The 18,225-nt window shown below is 43.2% G+C and overlaps 1 protein-coding gene across 1 annotated transcript in view; it reads left to right on the top strand.

The window, feature by feature from the left end:
• ANGPT1 (angiopoietin 1) overlaps positions 1-16,478 on the top strand; it is a 490,004-nt gene extending 473,526 nt beyond the window's left edge. The window contains exon 9 of the mRNA XM_073679768.1: positions 15,543-16,478. Within this exon, the coding sequence (XP_073535869.1) occupies positions 15,543-15,703 (161 nt within the window). The 3' untranslated portion in view covers positions 15,704-16,478. The remainder of the gene's footprint in view (positions 1-15,542) is intronic.
• Positions 16,479-18,225: the final 1,747 nt, after the last annotated feature.

Here is an 18,225-nt window from a genome sequence, read left to right as displayed (position 1 = left end):
AGGGCATGGTGAAAGGCATGACTGCAGCAGCGGTGGCGCTGGCGGGGGTTGAGGCAGTGAAGCTCTCCTCCGTATCCGACATCTTCCTCCCCCCTAGTGGACCGTGGCCTACCTTGCGATGATCCTCTTCCGTAGGCCGCGGCTCCGCAGTGGATCGTCAGGGTTGAGGACCTTCCGTCGCGCTCCTGTGACGTCGGCGTCTGCTGGGCTCCTTCCAGGACCTTACGCAACGTCCGGACGTGAGGCGGGGCTTCAGTTCTCGCGCGCTTTCGGAGTCCACGCCCCTCTTCTTCCCGCGTGGCGTCTTCAAGATGGCGTCCAACGGCGGGAAAACTCCACGGATGGCGGGAAGAAGGCAGAAGATGGCGCCGGATGGCGGGAAAACTTCGCGGATGGCGGGAAGAAGGTAGAAGATGGCGCCGGATGGCGGGAAACCTCCACGGATGGCGGGAATCTTCACCACTGGTAAGTTTGAACAGTCTTTTTCAGGCACGCAGTACCCAGTGGTTGCGGGCACGAGATCCTGCCGAGTACGCCAAAAGCTGACGCACCCCTGGGCCTGTGTCGCACAGCGTTGCGCATGCAGGAGCTTACCCGGAGCCGGATCTGTTGAGGGTTGTAGTCTCGTGGCGGTGACCCGGTCCGTGCCCAGGGAGTCAGACTAAGTGGCGTTGTATTAGCGGTAGATGTTGGACGACTACGCCACCCGTTGAATGCAGCGAAGGAGCTGCCGCTGCAGGGCAGACCGCTGAGGCCGGTGGTAGGATTGTGCAGCGTGATAGTATCACCCCCAACGGGAGGGGTATGGCCTCAGGGCAGCCGACGTGGATGATGGGGGTAGCAGGAATCACTCAGAGACGATGCGGTGTAGTTCAGGGTCTTTACTGGTGATAAAGATAGACCCTCCCGGAGTACTGGCTAGCGATCGGGGCCTGGTCAGTCCTTGAGCAGATGGGATCTCCCCTGGCCAGGCGGAGTTGTAGGCCTCCCAAACTGACTGTACTCTTCTGGCTACCTTGCTAGAGGCGGGTATAAGTAGCCCACGTCCCTGAGTGTACCGTGTGGTGCTCACCCGTATGGCCGGTGACTCGGGGCCTTCTAGTAGCTTCCGCTCCACGACGGCGGTGCTGGTCCCACGCGTGTGACCGTGCCTTCGGGTTTCTTGGCCGGAGGACCTGAAATCCCCTGCCAGTCGGTTTCTGCTGCTGGGTAGGAGTTAGTCCCCACAGCCTCGGACTCCGGGTCCGGTGATAGCTTCCCAGTCAGGGCGAGCTCTGCAGCTGCCAGCCCCTGACTCCTTATAGCACTGCTCCCACAGAGCTCCTGATGTTCTTTTCCTATATCTGCTTCTCTTCTCTGTCTCTACTTCTTCTCTACACACTAACCCTGCCTCAGCCCTAGGTTTATATAGGGGAAGTTCTTCCCCTCCCAGGACTGGGCAGGAGGTGTGGCATGCATAGGATCCCTGACCAAGAGACCTCCCACCTGCTCTCAGACATAACATTGCTGTTACTGTGGAAACCAGACCCCTGGGGTGCCACATAGTCAACGCCTAGAGACGATGGTACAGGAGTATCTCCAAGTAAACGTTGAAGCCATGACTGTGTCACTGGACCCTTGCTCTTTTTGGGCTTCCAATCTGGATAAATGGCCGGAGCTAGCCACTTACGCCTTGGAGATCTTGTCATGACCCGCAGCCAGCGTTCTGTCTGAACGTGTGTTCAGCGCTGCTGGTGGTGTGCTGACAGATAAGCGCACGCGGCTCTCCACTGATAATGTAGACAGACTCACGTTCATAAAGATGAACAAATCATGGATCCAAAACGACTTTTCTACCCCTGTGTCATCCTGGGGAGAGTAAAAGCTTGATGATTGGTTAAAATCACCCTACCAACCGTTTTAAGCTTTCAAATTACTAATCATGTTTATCTGTATCTTGGCTGGAAAATAATTTGGGCTTTGTAGCAATGTACAGCACTGATTCTATTAGGCCATCTATAATAAGCTCCACCAGATTTAAAATTACTAATCATGTTTATCTGTATCTTGACTGGAAAATAATTTGGGCTTTGTAGCAGTGTGCAGCACTGATCCTATTAGGCCATCTATACTAAGCTCCACCAGATTTAAAATTAATAATAATTTTTAGCTGCATCTAGCCCGGAAAATAATTTTGGGGCTCCGAGATGCGCAAGACACATAAGTGCCTTCTTGCTGCACTATCTGCAACATGACCCTCATATTGTCAGAATTCGAAGTAATCATGACTACTGGGTTGCCACACTCTTAGATCCCCGAAACTTTTCGATCAACCTTTTCATTTTAATAAAGACCAAAAAAATGGTCATTTTTGAAATTATAAGCATTAGCAGGTTATTAGAAACTGAAATCAAACAGTTTTCAACTCAAAACTTTATTCTAGGTGATGTTACATTTTCACATAGGACCCCTTGTTCGAAAGGAGCTTCTGAACTCTCTCGTCCATTGAATTTGTCAGGTTTTGGATGGTTTCTGCTTCAATTGTTTTGCATGAGGACAGAATACCCTCCCAGAGCTGTTGCTTAGATGTGAACTGCCTCCCGCCATCATAGACACTCCTTTTGATGATGCTCCAGAGATTCTGAATGGGGTAGAGGTCAGGGGAGCATGGGGGTCACACCATAAGTTTGTCCCCTTTTATGCCCATATCAGCCAGAGATGCAGATGTTTTATGTGCAGCATGAGATGGTGCATTATCATGCAAAAAAATGATCTTGCTGTGAAATACACGGTTCTTCTTCTTGAACCATGGCAGGAAGTGCTGTTTGAGAAAATCCACATACATTATGGAGTTCATCTTTAGCGCTTTCAGGGATCCTAAAGGGGCCGACAATCTCTCTCCCCATGATCCCAGCCCAAAACATTACTCCACCTCCTCCTTGTTGGCGCTGTAGCCGTGTTTGCGTGGGGTGTCCATCAACCAGCCATCCTCCACTCCATCCATCTGGACCATCGAGCGCTGCACGGCACTCATCCGTGAACAAAACAGTTTTGAAATCAGTCTTCATGTAATGTTTGGCCCACTGGAGCCGTTTCTGCTTGTGTGAAGTGGATAGAGGAGGTCGACAGGATGGCGTATGCACAGCTGCAAACCTCTGAAGGACCCTGCATCTTGTTGTTCGGGGGACGTTGGAGGCACCAGCAGCTTCAAAAACTTGTCTGCTGCTATGACAAGGCTTTTTTGCCGCTGCTCTTTTAACCTGACGTAATTGCCTGTAGGAAAGAGTCCTCAATTTGCCCTTATCAGCACGCACACGTGTGTACTGTGAATCAGCTACATACTTCTTGATTGCCAAGACACTTCATCCTGATCATCGCACAATGTTGATTGTAGTCATGCCTTGACCTAAACACTCCACAATTTGTTGCTTCTCAGCAGCCGACACATCCTTTTTCTTTCCTATTTTGGCAGAAAATGTAGGCTGCTTAATAATGTGAGACAGCCTTCTTAAGTAGTCTTGCCTTTCATTGGACACACCTGCCAAACTAATTAGCACAGGTGTCTGCAATTGCTTACAGTGATATAAAGAGCCCTGACACACATCACCATCAATGAGTTTAACTGACAAACAAACAAATTCTTCCCTTATCACTCCTAAACACTTTTTGCATAATAATTTGGAACACAGTGTACATGTGCTTTTCCACAAAACACCAGTGGTTCACGTAGTGAATCTTACAGTTCTAACTTGCCAACCGTGGTCTGTATGGAGTTGTTCAATAAAGGGCCCAAAATTAAGATAACATAGATGGGAGAGGTCTCTATGAATAGGAATTCCTAAGTATTTGATACCCTGTGAGGGCCAGGCAAAGGGAAAGTTGGACTGGATGGAATCCTATATGGATTTGGGGAGGGAGACATCGAGGGCCTCAGACTTCGCTGCATTGATTTTAAAATTTGACCATGTAACAAAGTGATCTATTTCAGCCATAACAGCATGGATGGATATATGTGATTGAGTGATATATACTAGGACATCATCAGCAAATAGAGAGCACTTGTACTCGGTGCCTCCCACCTCAATCCACCTAATATTGGGGTTATGGCGAATTGATGAGAGCAGGTGCTCCGTCACTAGGATGTATAAGAGAGGGGACAGAGGACATCCCTGCCTTATCCCATTGGTGATTGTGAAAGGTGATGAAAATGTTCTGATGCACCCCCTGGGCCTTGGGACACCCGGAGCCGGACCCTTTTTGGTGGATGCTGGTGGTTGTAGTCTTCGTGGCGGCGACCCGGTTCCGTGGCTCAGGGCGGTCAAACCAGTGGCGGAACTATTTATGTGGTTTTGATGTTTAAATGTCCGACTACGCCACCTGTGGATTGCGGTCAGAGTGAACCGCCGCTGCAGGGCAGACCGCTGAGGCTGGTGTTGTGGGTGCAGCAGAGGAGTATAGCCTCAGGGCAGTGTATGCGGAGGATGGGGGTGATGGTGCAGGGCAGCAGCAGTAACGACACGGAGTCAGTGATGCAGTCCAGGGCCTTTACTCACAGTTCTTATTATCCAGACCACGTCTGCAGGTAACGGCTGCCCACGTCGTACTGTGCTCACCAGGTGAGGGGCTCAGACAACTCCCAGATAACTTTGGAGCGCTTCACAGGACCCCCTTTGTGTGTCCTTTGTCTGGCCTTTCTTACCAACCCTTCTGTCCGGCTGCCTCGGGCCTCCTCTTGGTAAACTTGGCGCCAGTTTCCCTGACCCTATGTGGTGCCTTCCTAACGGGTGTAGCGAGGGGCTGCGCCACATAAAATGTCACAGCCTCCGGTTTCTAGCTGAGGGTCGTTTCCTGCCTCCACTAGTTTCGGGGACCGGTCTCCCCCTTTGGCCTGACCCCTCCACGCAGGTGGATTCGGGCGTGCGGTGGCGACTCGCCCGTCCGCACCCCTGGGATCCCTTCATTCCTCGTTCCTGGAGCCTTCTCCACTCCTCTTCCTTCCTTCTCCCTCTTCTAGGCCTGGGCCTCTGTTACTAGGCCCGCCTCTGGAGCAGAGCTCATGCAGAGCCCCTGCTCCCTGCAACTTCTGCTCAGACTTCTCTGCACTGAACTAAGATGGTGCCCACCTTTTATACTCCCTTCTCAATGCACCCAGGAACTGCTTCCTCCCTGCTCCTGCACTACAGGGTTCCCCTTCCTCAGTGTTCCCTCCCCCCACTCCAGCCAGGGACAGGGACTGTCGTGCCCATCTCAGAGGCATATTGGTCGCCCTGCCCCACGGCAATGTTGTGTAATGCATGCAGGTGTCGGGTCCTGATCCACACTCCATACTTACCTGAGAGTGAGATATCACACCTCTGGGTGAGGTGCAATACCTCTGTAGCAACCGAGCCCTCAGGGTGCTACAGTTCCATTTATCTTCAGCCTAGGTGACGTATTGTGATACAGGGCCGTGATTTTGGCTATAAAAGGGTCCCCTAGACCCCTACCCCAAGCTTTTTAAGAGAATCATATATGGCGTGCCAGGAGACTCTATGGAATGCTTTCTCAGCATCCAACGAGAGTATCTAATTACAAATTTTTAACTGCATCTAGCCCAGGAAATACTTTGTGCCTAGTAGCAGTGTCTGCTAGTCAGCGGATTATCCCGGCTGTTAAGCAAGCTACACCACCTGTAGTTTGGACACTTAATTTTTTCAAAGGAAATGCTTCGGGACCACGGGATACTCAGTGAAGAGCATCAGGAGGCACCCCAAGGCATAGGGGCTGGGACTGGCAGTAGGATGCCTTGCGGTGGACAGCCGAGCTCGATCCTTATAAAAGCTTTTTAACTGCAGCAGCTTTAGTGGACGCTACTGGAGCTGGAATTACGCGGCTGCTGGCATGAGACTTGCCCTCCAATAGATCCTTGTAAATGGATTTAAAGTGTATTCATTCAAATTAGAGAGACAATTTAAATTAAAAAGCTTAGGGCTGACTCCCCCACAGGGGGGCTCGCTCGACCCACCAGCGGACAGGCACCAGTATTGGGAGAGGGGGGCTGGCCGTCAGGGTTCACCGCGGCTCTGGCACAAACCCGGCGACACGGAGGTGGCACGGGCAGGAGCGGACTGAACGTGTCGGCTTCTCACTTTTTGGATTTTAGAAGGGCATGACATGCCTATATCCACCTCTTTTCTTTTCGCATGACTATATGTACTTGTCACTTTTCCATGTGTTAGTTGTGTCTTCTGAGCAGTTTGTCAGCTTTTGGACACCTTTTGAAGGTGTTTTCTATGTGTTTCTATGTGTTTTTGTTTGCCTGCCATTGGTTTTAACGGTGGTTGAAGGTGTTCGACGAACAGTTCGACGAACAGTTCGGCGAACACACGGGTGTTCGACGAACCGAACCGAACTCGAACAGTACGGGGGTGGCTCAACACTAGTTAGCATACTGTATCTTACAGAATGCAGCTTTAATTTGTTAGTTACATATGATAGTGGCTCTCTTAGCTTGCACCTGTTCACACCTATTTTTCTATTTGGAAGTGACTGTCAGTCTTTGATATTTGTATACACGGGCTTTCAGACCGAGCACTCCTCCCATCAGCCTATGGCAGTTTTAATCACAGCTCGATCCTACCTACCCATATAATTGTAGGCTTTAGCCAAGGAGAGGTATTATTTTAGGTTAGGTTCCCAGCATAGAAGATCACCTAGTTGTTGGCTATTGGGTACACATGAATTGGCCAATTTATCCACTAAGTATCTTCATTTTAACTTATTTTGTATAGCAGCAATGCAATTCCAATTTCATCTATTCCATGTTTGCATGCTATAGCGGTACAGAGTGCTGCTTTAGTTTGTGTTTTGCCTGAGCCTTAGACCTGCATCTTGGCTTTCTATCATCCTGTGCTTAAGAATAATATTTAGAACTAGAAATTAAACTAAAAGTGATCTCACTATAATTATCTACATTATGTGATGCCTTTCTCCCCTGAAAAGCATCAGGAGAGAATTGGTTATCAAACCTATTAATCTCTTCTAAAGAGGAAGTTAGTTTCTGCATTGGAGGAAAATAGAACAGTGTTATAATACCTTTATTGCCTAGACAGTAGCAGATATTTTATAAAGTAATATAAATACTCCTCACAGGATATTTTTTATTCCAGTTTTGCATTCAAAGTCCAGGCACCATGAAAAGTCACAGAGCAAAAAAAAATTTATATTTCTCAGGACTAAAGGGTGACAATTCATATAGCATCACAGGACCTGTAAGGAATTGGGGGTAGGTATTTGTCTCTTCCAATGCAGGTTTTCAGTTCAGAGCACGCAGGAAAATGTAAGCTGAAAAATTGAGTGTAAAGGGAGTTCCAGAACCTATAGTGATGGCAGAATGTTAATGGAGAGAAACCATCCACTAGGAAAAGAACACATGGTACATAACAGAGAATTGGAATTGGGCTGTCGTTTGACTTATAAGAATAAAAGCAGTTTCAACTTCTTGAGTAACCCGTCACAAAATCCAAGAGTGCTTCAGATTGCATGTAGTCAAGCAGAAGGACTCCCCATGATCAAATTATTTTTAGGGGACACTTTCAACAAGAAGGGGAACAAGAAGGGGTTATTCAAAGAGAAAATCGTGTTAAATTACTGTTTCCCAAAAACTGTTTTACTTTTAGCCAGAAAGTCAGTAACTTAGTGATACATATTGTCCATTTGTGACTATTTAGTTGTGCCGAGGACTCCTCCTCACCTTGTACTTATCACTCCCAGGCTGCTATTGAGCTGCAGGTGAATTATTACTGTGTAGTACTCATCTGTGTCCATGCATAGAAGGCTCTCTGTAAGTGGAGTCGGCTTCTACAAGGGAGGTGGACAACAGTCCTTTTGTTCCCTGCAGACTTCATTCTATGTTTTCATTGGCCTCTGTCATGTGCCATTAACAGTTTCTATCGTTCATCTGGAAGAAGTACTTTGAGAAATGTCTTTGGAAGGAGTGAGTAAACATTTACATTATTACTTATTGTTTTATTCATTCCCCAGGATTTGCTTTGAAGAATAGATTGGCTTTCATATTATCGCAGAAATATGGCCATTTTTAGGGATTTTTCTGCAGTCATATATGCCATTAACATGAACTCACTCACTTCCACCAGAATTATTATTTAAGCATTTTCGATAGCTAATTCCCTTGATCCCTCGTTAGTCCTTCCTTTGACATAATACTGATGTAGTCAGTGAAAGACGTGAGTGTGAGCAAATATACGCTGCTTGTAATACAAATGTTCATAGAATCATAGAATCATAGAATCATAGAATGGTAGAGTTGGAAGGGACCTCCTGGGTCATCTGGTCCAACCCCCTGCTCAAAGCAGGATTCACTAGATCATCTCAGACAGATGTCTGTCCAGCCTCTGTTTGAAGACGTCCATTGAAGGGGAACTCACCACCTCTCGTGGCAGCCTGTTCCACTCATTAATCACCCTAACTGTCAAAAAGTTTTTTCTAATATCTAATCTGTGTCTCATCCCATTTAGTTTCATCCCATTGCTTCTAGTCTTTCCTTGTGCAAATGAGAATAAAGATGATCCTTCTACAATGTGACAGCCCTTGACATATTTGTAGACAGCTATTAAGTCTCCTCTCAGTCTTCTTTTTTGCAAGCTAAACATTCCCAAATCCTGCAACCGTTCCTCATAGGACATGGTTTGCAGACCAGTCACCATTCTGGTCGCTCTTCTCTGAACTTGCTCCAGTTTGTCTATGTCTTTTTTAAAATGTGGTGCCCAAAACTGTACACAGTATTCCAGATGAGGTCTGACCAAAGAGGAGTAAAGACCGATAATGACTTCACGTGATCTAGACTGTATGCTTCTGTTAATACATCCCAGAATTGTATTTGCCTTTTTTGCTGCTGCATCACACTGTTGACTCATGTTCAGTCTATGATCTATTAGTATACCTAAGTCTTTTTCACATGTACTGTTGCTTAGCTCTATTCCTCCCATTCTGTATATGCTAATGTTCCTCCAAACCCAATGTGGAAGGAAATGCAAAAACAGAAATTCCATTTAAAATGACATTAATATTTTTGAACACATCAACACATTGTATCAGCTTGTTCCAACAGTATATAATGTGTATTTTATAATGATACCTGAATAGCAGTAATCTACGATACAGGCCATGTATAGTAGATATCAGGGGCGTACATAGAAATCATGGGGCTCCATAGCGGAAGTTCGCTTACACCCCCACTGATTGACAGAATGGAGGAATGTGTCCCCGGTTTGAATAAAGCTGCAGACACCTGTTTTCAATCTCCATGGGACTAAGATATCTACAAGTCCCCTGTTTTGCTGGCCCACCACCAATCAAGTGGTTATCATTTACCCTGTGGATAGATGATAACTTGTTATAACTGAAATACCCCATTACTGTTAAAGGGGTCATCCGGTCCGAATCGATAAGTCTGCAGTCAGTCTATGTGACTGCAGACTTATGAATCCCCCCCCGTGCACGTACTGTGCAGTGCGTGGATTCACCGGTTTCAGACCCAGGAACGGAGGATATGTATGTGTTATACATACTTCAGGCCAGTAGGCGTGGCCTTGCTTAATACAGGCCTTGCCCCCTAGCCAAGAGTATGTATAACTCAGACATACCCTCCAGTCCCGGGTCTGAAACTGGTGAATCCTTGCAGCACACAGGGGATTCATAAGTCTGCAGTTACACAGAGTGACTGTAGACTTATCGGTTTGGACCGGACAAACCCTTTAAGTGATAACATAAAGCACTCTCTCCCAAAAGAGTGGCAGAAGACCTGCATACACACCATTGCTACCCTGCCTAATCTAACCCTCCAGCAATAGACAACTTGTCGGCCATTACATCCCCTTGCCTCTAATTCTAATGAGATAACTCTGCTGAATCTGTCCCAGTCTACACAACAAAACTGAAGTGAGCTGCTGAAAATAGGAATTTTTTAGTCTATTGTGTGTCCTTTTTATTTGAATGGTCCCGTGAAAAATGTATACATAATGAAGAATATTCCGAAGAGAACCTGAGAAGATATAAATGTGATGATTGTAGAAGTTCAGACCTTACATCCAAAATTAAAATGAATGTCCTGCACTTGAGAAGGTCTTTGATTTGCCTGCGCTCGTCAACTCTAATACACATGATGTTATCCATACGTCTGGTATAAAGTATGTTATGGCACCCAGTCTTTAAATAGAAGTCTAAGAACAATTAGCATAGGCAATTCTAAAAAAAAGTGTTCAGTTGTGTAATTAGTGAGTTGTTCTGGACACACAGTACTGAATAACAAACCCTGTGGAGGAATAACTATGGGTATTGATGGACGGAGAGCAGGCGTGTGTCATATCTACTTAGATAGAGCTTGACATTCGGCAGAAATCTCTTTGATGTTCTGTCTGCTAATTCACAGAATCAGTGTATTCCATCAGGCGGCTTACAGTGATGTATGGTGTTATGTTAGCGGTTCACCGATAGCACTACATTACATTGAGCACACTAAGTATCACAATATTACATCACTGGAAGTATTATATAATCGGGCGTCAGGATGTAGACTGGTATTTTACAGATCATGGATCCTAGGGATCGGTGGAACGGCTTTTGTTACTGCAGCTGGAAAAAATGGAGGAGCGTGAAGCTTCAGAAACTCATGAATTGAGGGGGTGTAAGCTGAAAAAAGAAGAGTGTACAAAAAATAAGAATACATAATATAAAAAAAGTCTTATAAAAAATACATGTATAATAGCAGAGAGTTTTACCACTGCTATTATTATTTATTTAAAAAATTATATTATATATATTGTATTATAAAAAATTACTTATTTATTATTTAAACAAAAAAAATCAAATTTAATAACACTTAACATACAGTATTTGATATCAGAATTTTAAAATAAATAATAGTGGTAGGAAGAGATGGGTGAATATGTTCCACTAGAATTGAGGTTTACAAAAATCCACACTTGTTAAAATATGGATTTATTGTAATATGGTTCTGCGTGGATTAGAGAAATTGGTGGCTATAAAGGTTAAAAAAAATCATTATCCTTAGGTCCGATCGCAATCCTCGGACAGGCCGGCGGCTCTCCTGATCCAAGTGTGACAGCATGTACTTCTGTTCAGTTGTCACACTCAGTTCAGGAGATCCGCCAGCCAGTCCGTGCACTGCGATGCAGTCGTCGTCCGTGTTATAGGGCCGTCTGAGTGCGGCCTGATACTCACTATACCGCTCACCTCTCCGGCCCCTCTGCTACTCACTACCACCTGTACACTCCTCGCCGCATCTTCTCATTCAGCACCATTCACATATTGCAATTCCCGAGCCTCTGACGCTCAATAGGGTTCTGCACTTGCGCGCCTAAAATCACTGCATATGTCATGATGCCGTGAACTTCCACACACTTATGCAGAACCCTTCAGCGCGAGTAGCAGAGAAAAAGAAGATGGAGCAATGACTGGACAAATGAAGGTGAGGAGCGGAGGGACCGGAGAGATGGGCAGTGAGGTGAATATAAGGATTTTTTTAAAAATTTTAAGTATCACATTTATTATGCTTTGGGGTCTGGAGAGACCCCCACAGCATAATAAGGGACATTACATTTGCAGAAAATAACTTCTCCTCCAAACAAATTTCCACTGTGCTTACTGAGAGGATTCACAAGTCTGCAGTCAAACTGCAGACTTGAGCCCCAAGCTGGACAACCACTGTAAGCTGCTGCCAGAGGTGGTTGTCAGTGCCTTATACCCATATCCCTATTAAGAACACATGCACGCTCTTCTGAGCCAAGTGTGCAGGTGTATGAGGGAGTTAGAATGAATAGCTCTTTGACAGCTATTTTGTATGTCTGACCTAGGTGCTACACTAATGGGGAGAAAAGCTGCTGGTGACTTTCCTCTCTGTGGACAGGTGGAGATTAATTGTCATCAGATACCATTCGCACCACTTATTCTTCTGAAAATAAAATTTAAAAAAATTCACAACCTTTCCAATATGTTTTATTCCCTTTGGAGACAGGCCTGGCTGTCTGATAGACATGACGTGAAGGCGATCAGAGATCTGTAAGCCAAAAAATATCCAACATCTATCTATATCGGCTTAATCTTTTAAATATGTTCACTATGAGAAGTTGTAAACTGATGTCTTCACATCACTGAAGGATTAAGTTTTCTTTTTCTTGTTGTCGGTCCAATTGTCATTATTGTGCAATCAAAACATATTGAATTAGAAGAAAACAAAACGATGCCAAATAATGTGATCTTTCCCCGTGGATTTCACTGTGAAGTGTTACCTTAGAAGATGGAATCCAAACCGGATTATCCAGGAGATCCGTGCTGACATGTCCAAATGATATTTCCCTAACACAATGGGTAGTGTTCGCATACAGTGCACACATAAATTAACTTACACAGCAGTCACCCCTTTGTCATTGCCAAGGAAATAAATGATGTTCTGTCAAATTAGATGAATGAATTACCTTGGAATAAAATTTCACATGAAAGAGTAGAGACTGGAGGCCTGGATCTTGGGATTCGAACGAGGTCCCTTTGGATTTAGTAGAAACTTTGTGATGTCTTTGTATCGAGAAACTTCATTTTTCACCATTTGTATTAAGCTGAATTTGAAAGTTCAGAAAGCAGGCCGAAAAAGTGCCCGATAAAATAAATTAAATTCTCAGTAAAGTCAAGATGAGATTGTGGTGCATGTTTTGTCTTATTTCCCTTCTTTTAACTGCTTCAGGGTTTGCGGTTAAAAGAAGGCACATGCTCATTCAGTATAAAGTTAAAGATGCCGTCAACAGAGGTGGTACAATCGCAGGGTGTAATCGCTTCAGAAAAACGACCGCCAGCGTCATTAGACCGTTGACTGCTGAGCATACTATGTAAGGTGGTGGCTGCAGAGCTGAATAAAATGTTTTAATTATTTTTATTTATTTTGCCTCTCCATTGCAGAGATACTACCAATCAAAGTGTTTGGCACCTAATGAGTTAACTTTTATTAAGTCCAAGTGGATGTTATCAGAAAGTTTTTACTGGGGGCATATACTTCTCTGTATGATGCTGACCTATAATAAGCCGATAGCAACAGAGCAAAAAAATAAACCACCCCCATCATAGTTTAGAGCAGGTTTCTGACTGTGAGATGTATGACAGACAGCCTTGATATCCTGGTCTAAACTCCTGAATAATTAGAAATTACTGGGAGTAGAGAACAGATGACTTACACCTTTCAGATAAACACAGCTGAATTTAGCTGTGTCATATTACAATCCCTTCTATCATCTCCCCTCCTCTCAGAATAGCACTGTCACCTCTGCTGTACTGTTCCTGTTCCTCCTGCCTGTTCAGAGATGTATTACATGCATTTACATTTTGCATGCACATCAATTTATGTTTCAGTTCAGACTCCCAGGTTTTTTCTTTGCAGTATAGTGTGCTTTAGTGCATTTAAGGGTGTGGCCGCCCTTTGTCTGAACTGAAAGGTTCATTCTGCCTCTCAGGTCTATGTCTCTACTACGGGTTCAGTCTCTCTGCCCTTGTCCATATGTATGTCACTTGACAAATGATAAGGTTTTAATATTAGAGTTAGGACTGTCCCATAAGGGTTACCGTGAAGTGGTGGGATGACTTTTACATTATTTTGACCAAAATTATGTTAACTAAATACCCTTTATTATTTATCATTATTTTTGCACTGTGCGATTTACCCATTTACTTCCAGTTATAATGGGTATTTTTCTTGTTTTTGGTTTTTCTCTAATAACAATAATTTCTTGTACACTTGTAATCACTTTGCAGTGAGATCAGAGCAGGCTCATTACATATCACACAGGATTAGCCCAGAACAGACTGCTCCTGTGTGAGATTTAATAACAGATCTGATTTCACTGCAGAGAGATTAAAAGTTGCTTGTGCAGAACAAACATAAGTGTGATTACATCTCACATACTGAGAAACCTGCTATAAGCTAAGGTGGGGGCGTGTTCTTCTTTCTCCAGTGTGTTTCTGCCTGCTTATGGTTGGTCAGCATTTTACAGGGAGATGAAGTACACGCCCCCAGTGAAAACTTTATGATAACACCCAACTAGACTAAACAAAAGTTAAATCATTAAGTGCCAACTTTGACTGCTAATATCTCTGCAATGGAGAGGCAAAATGAAAAATGTACACATTCCACTCTGCAGCCAACATGACAAATTTGTTGATAGGTCATCTTTAACTCTGTTTCAATTCAGGGGATTCTGAGCTCAGCATCTTGAAAATAAAGCTCTGGACAGTATAAAGATGTATACAGTTAATAACCACAGAATTTTGGATCAATTAAGATAAAAGTAATCATTTTGAAAGATATTGTCACCTTGTCACATGTATGTAGCTAAAATTAATTTTTGCAATCAGTCTTCCTTACAAAAGCAATACTTGGCTCTTTGTTTCACTGCACATTTCAGCAGCAGAATGGGTTCACTGAGAATATATCAGTCTCGCTGGTTCTAACGGGATAGTTGGTAGCTTGTATCTATCATTTTTCAGAGTTGCTTTCAGCTTATGTTCATCTCCGCTTTGATGTTGTTTGTCATCATCAATCATTTGAGAGGAGCTCAGAAAAAGACAGTTACAAACTTTCTTGTCTGAATAAACTCACTGATACATTTTTAGGTAATTCATTCAGCAACCAGTAATATTTAGTGCTATCAATATAGAATCTAAAAAATGCAGCAAACATTGCAAAATTGGTAATGAAACTCAATTGCATAAATTACTTTTAGCCCATGATGCATGCATTTAAGTAATACAATGCTCTATCTTTAAACAGAGATGAGCAAATAACTTCGAGTGGTATTGAATTCTACTTGAATTTTCTAAAAGTCCAAATTTGCCAAAATGAGAATTTTTGGTAATTCATTTCCACATGAATTAAGCCACTGAACAACATTTTTCTGAACTGTAAAAGATAATCAAAGGGTTAAAAAAAATTATACTCGCCCTACATCTCGCTGTCACCTGTTTGGTCCTCATTGAATCTTCTGATCCCCATCACTCGCGCTGAAAGCCTCTCACACTGATCGGGGACTTCCGGCTCTGATGAGGCCCAGGACAGTTCTATGCATGCATGCATAAGTTTACGGTGCACATTGTGACACCATGACGTCGTTACCTTTCGTACATTTGCACAGAACCTTCCAGGGTCTCATCAGAACCGGAGGTCCCGGCCAAGTGTGAGTGGCTTAGGAATTTTAGTGTGAGTGGCGAGAGTTTCAGAAGATGTGACAAGGACCGGACTGGTGACAGTTAGGAACAGAGGTACTGGAGAGATAAGCGTGAGTTGAGTATAAGCATTTTTTTTTATTTTTTATATTTCATGTGTATTAGGCTCTGAGGTCTGAAGAGACTCCACAGCATAATGTGGGATATTAAATTTGTGGAGAATAACTTCTCCACAAATCAAGTTTCCTGAGAAAAAAACAAGCAAACAGGCGAATTCGAATTTTGCTTGATCCACTCTTCTCTACCTTATGAGTTATTTTTAATGTTGTCTCTTCACTTAGGTTGGTGGTTCGACGCCTGTGGCCCTTCCAATCTTAATGGAATGTATTACACCGCTGGTCAAAATCATGGGAAATTGAATGGCATAAAGTGGCATTATTTCAAAGGTCCAAGTTACTCATTACGCTCAACAACGATGATGATTCGACCATCGGACTTCTAAATTCAGAAGGGGAGAAGAATAGCATACAGATATGGGAAGTTGAATTTCTGAAGTAAGATGTGAACTTCAGTATATCCACAGCTTGGAGCGGTTTAGTAAGGATTGCCGATCCCATGTTATAAGCAGGACTTCACTACTGGAGGTGCTGGGATTTAAGCAAACGGCTCAAAATTTGGTTGATCCAATATGGACGTGTTCTTCATGATCATTATCACCATTTTCATTGATTTATCCAAGAAGTTGGCATAAGCAAATATGTATTAAGTATATTGCATGGACAATACGTTTTACAGACGATTTCATCGATATAAAGACTCAACTATCCCGATAATTAAAAAGATGTGGGGTAAAAAAAAATGTACATAAGAAAATTCTGGATTTTTCTATGGATTTTTACAGTAAAGCATCTACATAATCAGAAAATTTTACTGTACACCTACCATTTAATTTCAACCTAAAATGTGTCACAAAGGTGCTATTGAACCAATGAGCAATGTAGCAAGAACCATCGGAAAACTCAGAGGTTTATCTTTAGCCATTTGGAAAATCACAGATAAAGCAATGTAATATCATAGCAAGTTGTGAAAAAATAAGTAAAAATAATCCTAAAGCGTATCTTCTAGTGATGAGTGAGTATGTTCTGTTAACCCTTTCGGCGAGCATGCTCTGGTGCTCGCCGAGTATCTTCAGCGTGCCCGGGTGTTATGTTTGAGTCACCCCGTTTGCATGATTTGCGACTGTTTGACAGCTTTAATACATGTGAGGAATGCCTAAGAAACAGGCATTCCTCACATGTAGTAAAGCTGTCGAACAGTTGCAAATCATGCGCACGGAGTGGCTCAAACATAACACCCGAGCACGCCGAAGATACTCGGAAAACACCCGAGCATGCTCGCTCATCACTAGCATCTTCTCTTACTCATAGTGTAGGACATATACATTGTAAGGGAAACTGCACCATATTGCAACTTTAACCTTTATTTACTCAAAAAACAGCCAAGACATCCTAATATTTCTATAGTTTACATATATTTTTTCATCACAAAATTTAGTTACACAATTTTCTTATCACAAATAATTCTCATTACACAAAGCAGCAGTATTATGGTACCGGAAAAGGTTATACGCAAATTGGTACGCAAAGTAAACTCAATGTAAAGATATGTTTTATCCTTTAGCGTTTTTATAGCTTTGTTTGCTATTGTTATGGCTTAGTATCCTTGTATGAAGTATGGGTGGGTGTATGATGTATTTTATGCATATTTTAGGTACAGATACATAAAAAATGTGACATTCAAAAACAGCAATTTCTGGAAGTATTCATCTTCTAAATTAACTATGTATTCTGAAGGGTTTTTATTTTCAAAATCTTCACAATAAATTAAGAAATGTTTTGTTATAAAGATGTTTTTTGTTTTTACGACACTGGCCATCTTCTATAATATAATTATTACTTATGTTATGTATAATATTAAGCAGATTGCAAAATAAATCCACTTCGCTCTAAATAGTGTGAAGTCCACTAAAAAGGATACAGGTAGAGATGAGAGTATCTATTGGTAACTAACAAAGCAAATTTGTCACAAATTTTACCAATACTTCAGATTCAATAGATTCATTAGAATCACATTTTTTTGTGGTTTGATTTATACGAGTCCAACAAAATTACTGGCTTATTTTGGGAGCCAGGAAGGCATTAAAAAATAATAAAAAACACTATCATCTGTCCTGCTGCTGTAGCTCCTAGCCTATCTTACGATTTTACCTTCAGATCTTTTTTGGGCTTTGTGGTCTTTAGTAGAGATGACCGGATCATGCACTATTCGAATTTGCTGTTTGCTCAAAATTCAGACCACAGAGAAGTTATTCTCCCTGAATTTAATATCCCTTATCATGCTGTGGGGTCTTCACAGATCCTAGAGCAGTGTTCCCCAACTTCAGTCCTCAAGAGCCATCAACTGTTGATGTTTTGAGGATTTCCTTAGGATTGCCCAAGTGATGGAATTCTTGCCTGTGCAGATGATGCAATGATCACCTGGACAATACTAAGGAAATCCTGAAAACATGACCTGTTGGTGGCTCTTGAGGACTGGAGTTGGGCAACACTGCCCTAGAACATAATAAATGTAAGATGTGAAAAATAAAAAAATCCTCATACTCAACTCATCATTCATCTTTCCAGCCTTTCCACTCATCACCATCAACCATCCGGTCTTTGCCGCATCTTCTGATCGCCACTGCTAATGCTCAAATTCCGAAGCCTCTCACTGTAGGCTGGAACTTCTGGCTATAATGAGGCTCAGGAGGGTTCTGCGCAAAGTCTTGGAGACATAATGTCATTATATGCTCCGTGACCTTGCTTACACATGTACAGAATCGTCCGGGGCCTCATTAGAGCTGGAAGTTCTGGTCCATCGTGAGAGGCTTGGGGGGGGGTTTCAGCACGAACGACAGATAGGTGATGGTGAGGATGAGAGATTGGAGAGGTGAGCAATAAGGATCTCTTTTTTTTATATTTAATA

This window comes from Phyllobates terribilis, unplaced genomic scaffold (assembly GCF_046119375.1).
Source record: "Phyllobates terribilis strain yellow unplaced genomic scaffold, ASM4611937v1 Scaffold_4__5_contigs__length_816908805, whole genome shotgun sequence".
In the NCBI taxonomy this organism is placed as follows: domain Eukaryota; kingdom Metazoa; phylum Chordata; class Amphibia; order Anura; family Dendrobatidae; genus Phyllobates; species Phyllobates terribilis.
Note: the sequence above shows the minus strand (reverse complement) of the source record. Positions and strands in the feature narration are given on the sequence as shown.